Genomic DNA, 3,432 nt, shown 5'->3' with positions numbered 1-3,432 from the left:
AAATCATTATTACTGAGAAACATTGTTTTTAATGTATAAAATTAATTAATAGTTTAAAAAGTGATTGGATCATTTCGGGTAAATCAATTCCACCGTAAATAATATGGAATAAAATCCGTATTTTATTACATACAGGCTGTATGCCTAGATATAAATAAGACGTGTTTTATATTGAAATGTTACAATTATCAAATTCCTCAAATTGAATAGAAATGTGTGGACTTATACATTACAAAAATTAGACGAAAAGGAACACCTGGCTGGAGAAATGAAATAATAATTTGGTTTCTTTATATACTGAATTTACGTGCGTAATTTTGCAACTCTGTACTTCACATACTGAACTTGTGGGCTTGTCTTTTCTGGATAAATTACATGTTTTAAAAATGTGCAAGAAAAGTGTATGGTGAATTACTAGCATAAAATTAAGACATTATGGATGGATGAAAACCAAACTCTGCAGGTTTTTATCAACCTAGAATAGAATTGGGGGCTTTTTGTTTTTTTATTTTAATTATGTCCTAATACTAATATTTTATTATTTTCCTACAAACAAAATATACAATGTAGCAAACCCATGACCATAGTATTTATAACGAGCTATGTGATTTTTTGTAAAAAAAAAAAAAAAAAACCCGCAAAATTCGGTGCCGGCAAAACAAAAACACCCACGAAAATCAGAAAATAGAGAAAGATTTTTGTAGAAAAAAAATGTTTATTTTGTTACATAAATAAATAAATATTTTCTGATATACAAGAACAATACAACAAAACATACACCATACAGAAAACGGATTTTACCAGGGCATTCGCAACAGTCTTGAATTTCATATTGCCAGATAAATTGAACTGGATAAATGTAAAGTTTTTTTGGGGGGGGGGGTTCTGGGAAACGTTCTACATACAAGACATGGAAAGACATTTTTTGTTGAGAAATATTATGCATTTGTATCCAAGTACTGAGATTTAAACTCTTTGAGTTTGGCACTCGAACTGTTAAAAATACTTTAGTTAACCCCTTCACTGCCACTCAGACAGGAAAGACATGGTTTTGATCGGCCTGTAATGGGTGATGTTAGTATTACAGCCCCTGCTATGTACAGCCTTTAACGGAGAATCGCTTTGTGGATCAGTAAGTGTTAAAAACATTTCATAAGAACTCTTATAGTTACATCATATGTACAATGTCTTTGATTATTTGTTATCATTAGGGGCTTGGAGAAAGGTCCCTGTCGTCCTTTCCTGAGGATGATGGGGACATTGGCAGATCATCATCCTCCTCCTCCAGGCATTTTGTGGATGATAAGGAGGCACACTTGCAGTTGTGGGGGCTTCCTCTGTGTGAACTGCTTTTTCCTTCTTTCTTGTGTTTGACCCTCCGGTTTTGGAACCAGATTTTGACCTGCTTTTCGGACAGGTTAAGGTATGTGGCGATCTCAATTCTTCTGAGTCTGGACAGGTACATGTTGGAGGCAAACTCTCTCTCCAGCTCCAGGAGCTGGGTGCTGGTGAAAGCTGTGCGCATCCGCTTGCTGCTGGGTAACTGGCTGCTTGAAGTGTCTGTGGGAAGAAGCACGGGGGTCAGATCTACAGAACAACAAATACAGAACCCACAGCAACCCACGGCACGCAGCAGATACACGAGGGGCTTCCAATCAGTCATCATAACACATGGACAGTTCATAGTGGACCTCTAACCTTTTAAATATTAACTGTAAAAATGAAATGTCTGCCTAGAATCCTAGAATTGCTGCGTAAAAGGAGTGATTACATCCAATCATTCTAAAATAAATATGAATAGAAATTCATCACACAGAGGTTATTCAGTCTCTTTAGACATCTCTAGCCCTACCAAGTGGTGATTAAGAAGAAAGAGGAGGAGGAAGAGAATAAGAAAGAGAGGAAGAAAAGGAAGAAGATGAGCAAAGGATTAAGAAGAAGAAGAAGAAGAATCCATCTTAAGGTAAGTAAATCTTTTTCTAGTTTTATAATGGTTAATATCTGGATATTCAGTTCATAAAACCCAGTTGGTGTCCTACTCACCCACAGAGATGCAGTGGAACTGCCTGGGGTCCGGCAGGGGGTATGTCGCCTGGTAGATAGCCGGGCCATGGCTCAAGCTGATCCCAGAGGATGCTGAATGCTGTCTCCCCAGGGCTGTTGGGCAGTACTGCGAGCTGAATGAGGAGAACGAAGCCTTAAGGAGAGGGATGCCCGGGGTCGGTGGATGGAGCTGGGAGCCGGTGACACACATCGGACACACGCACAACAGACCCCCTTTCCTCGAGTGGCAAGTCCCACCAGGCAGCCCATGCAAAGGGTGAGAAGGGTGGACTGTGTATGGGAAGAGTGGGGGGCTGTTTTCGTCCTTCTTCTCGTTGGTCTCCCTTAGGATGAGAGAATCCACTAGGAATGAGCGCGGCATGCCTGCTACTTAGTGCCCACGGGCTGTGGAGTGCGAGTCCTGAGTGAGCTGGAGCTTCGGAGTCCTGAGAGCGCGCAGGGTGCTGGCCAGCGGTATGGTGCTGAAAGCAGACAGCCTCGGCTTAAATAGCGTCCCCAGCGTGTGACGGCAAGCGCACTCAATAGCCTTTTTGTGGCCTTTCTCTTGGCATTCCCTCTGCACGCTTCCTCATTATTTCACTTGTTAACTAAATGAACTGCATAATGTCGGCTATTATCGGCAGCCCCACCCACGCCGTAACCGGTGGCCCCCACCCTCCGCTCCCCTTCTCCGGATTTATTTTCTCATTCCCTGTCTATTTAATATTCTTTTATCTCTCTACATTTTGCTTTGCTGAATATAAGCAGGTTTTACCCCATCCTCGTTATCTGCATATAGTGTTCGCCATTATCTAATCCTTCCTTAGGGTCACCCCCTCTCTGCTTTATCCAGCCACCTGTAGAATGTCACTACTTTTCCACGTACCCACGTACCGTCCTCTCAGCTGCATTCAGCCTCATACCGTGTGCAGTGTGTTCCCTGGGTATTCACACACAGAACATCAACTAGATTTTACAGTTCGTTAATAAATATATATATATAGATTGAAATATTTACAATACAAAAATGAGTATAGAGTTATAAGATTGTGGAGAAAATAATTATAGAGTATCAATTTTAATATATATATATTATGTATATTTGTTATATTGTATATATACGATATTAGATATTGAAAAATATATAGACAATATATATTTCAATATCTAATATAATATATATTCGATATTAGCTATTGAAACATATACATAATACATATATATTTCAATATCTAATATATATGTATATATATATATATATGTTGATTGCAACATATATAGATTACATATATTATAATTAATACTCTATAATTATTCTCTCCATAATCTTATAACATATATGTTTCAACAGCTAATATATATATATATATATATATATATATATATATA

The 3,432-nt window shown here is 38.5% G+C and overlaps 1 protein-coding gene across 1 annotated transcript; it reads right to left on the bottom strand.

Moving 5' to 3' along the window:
* Positions 1 to 1,207: 1,207 nt before the first annotated feature.
* Positions 1,208 to 2,425, bottom strand: GSX1 (GS homeobox 1). The gene is made up of 2 exons (XM_089491282.1): positions 2,044 to 2,425; positions 1,208 to 1,560 (listed from the first exon to the last, which is right to left on the bottom strand). Exons 1-2 carry the CDS (start codon positions 2,423 to 2,425, stop codon positions 1,208 to 1,210), a joined length of 735 nt encoding a protein of 244 aa, XP_089347408.1.
* Positions 2,426 to 3,432: the final 1,007 nt, after the last annotated feature.

This window comes from Sceloporus occidentalis, unplaced genomic scaffold (genome assembly GCF_023333645.1).
Source record: "Sceloporus occidentalis isolate IW3139 unplaced genomic scaffold, rSceOcc1.0.p SCAF_49, whole genome shotgun sequence".
NCBI lineage: Eukaryota > Metazoa > Chordata > Lepidosauria > Squamata > Phrynosomatidae > Sceloporus > Sceloporus occidentalis.
Note: the sequence above shows the minus strand (reverse complement) of the source record. Positions and strands in the feature narration are given on the sequence as shown.

What these genes read in the sequence shown, in the direction of transcription:
- GSX1 (XM_089491282.1), bottom strand. Translation starts at nt 2,425, where the DNA reads ATGCCGCGCTCATTCCTAGTGGATTCTCTCATCCTAAGGGAGACCAAC. An exon ending in GTTCCACTGCATCTCTGTGG is followed by an intron (nt 1,561 to 2,043) that starts GTGAGTAGGACA and finishes TTCTTCCCACAG; the next exon opens with ACACTTCAAGCAGCCAGTTA.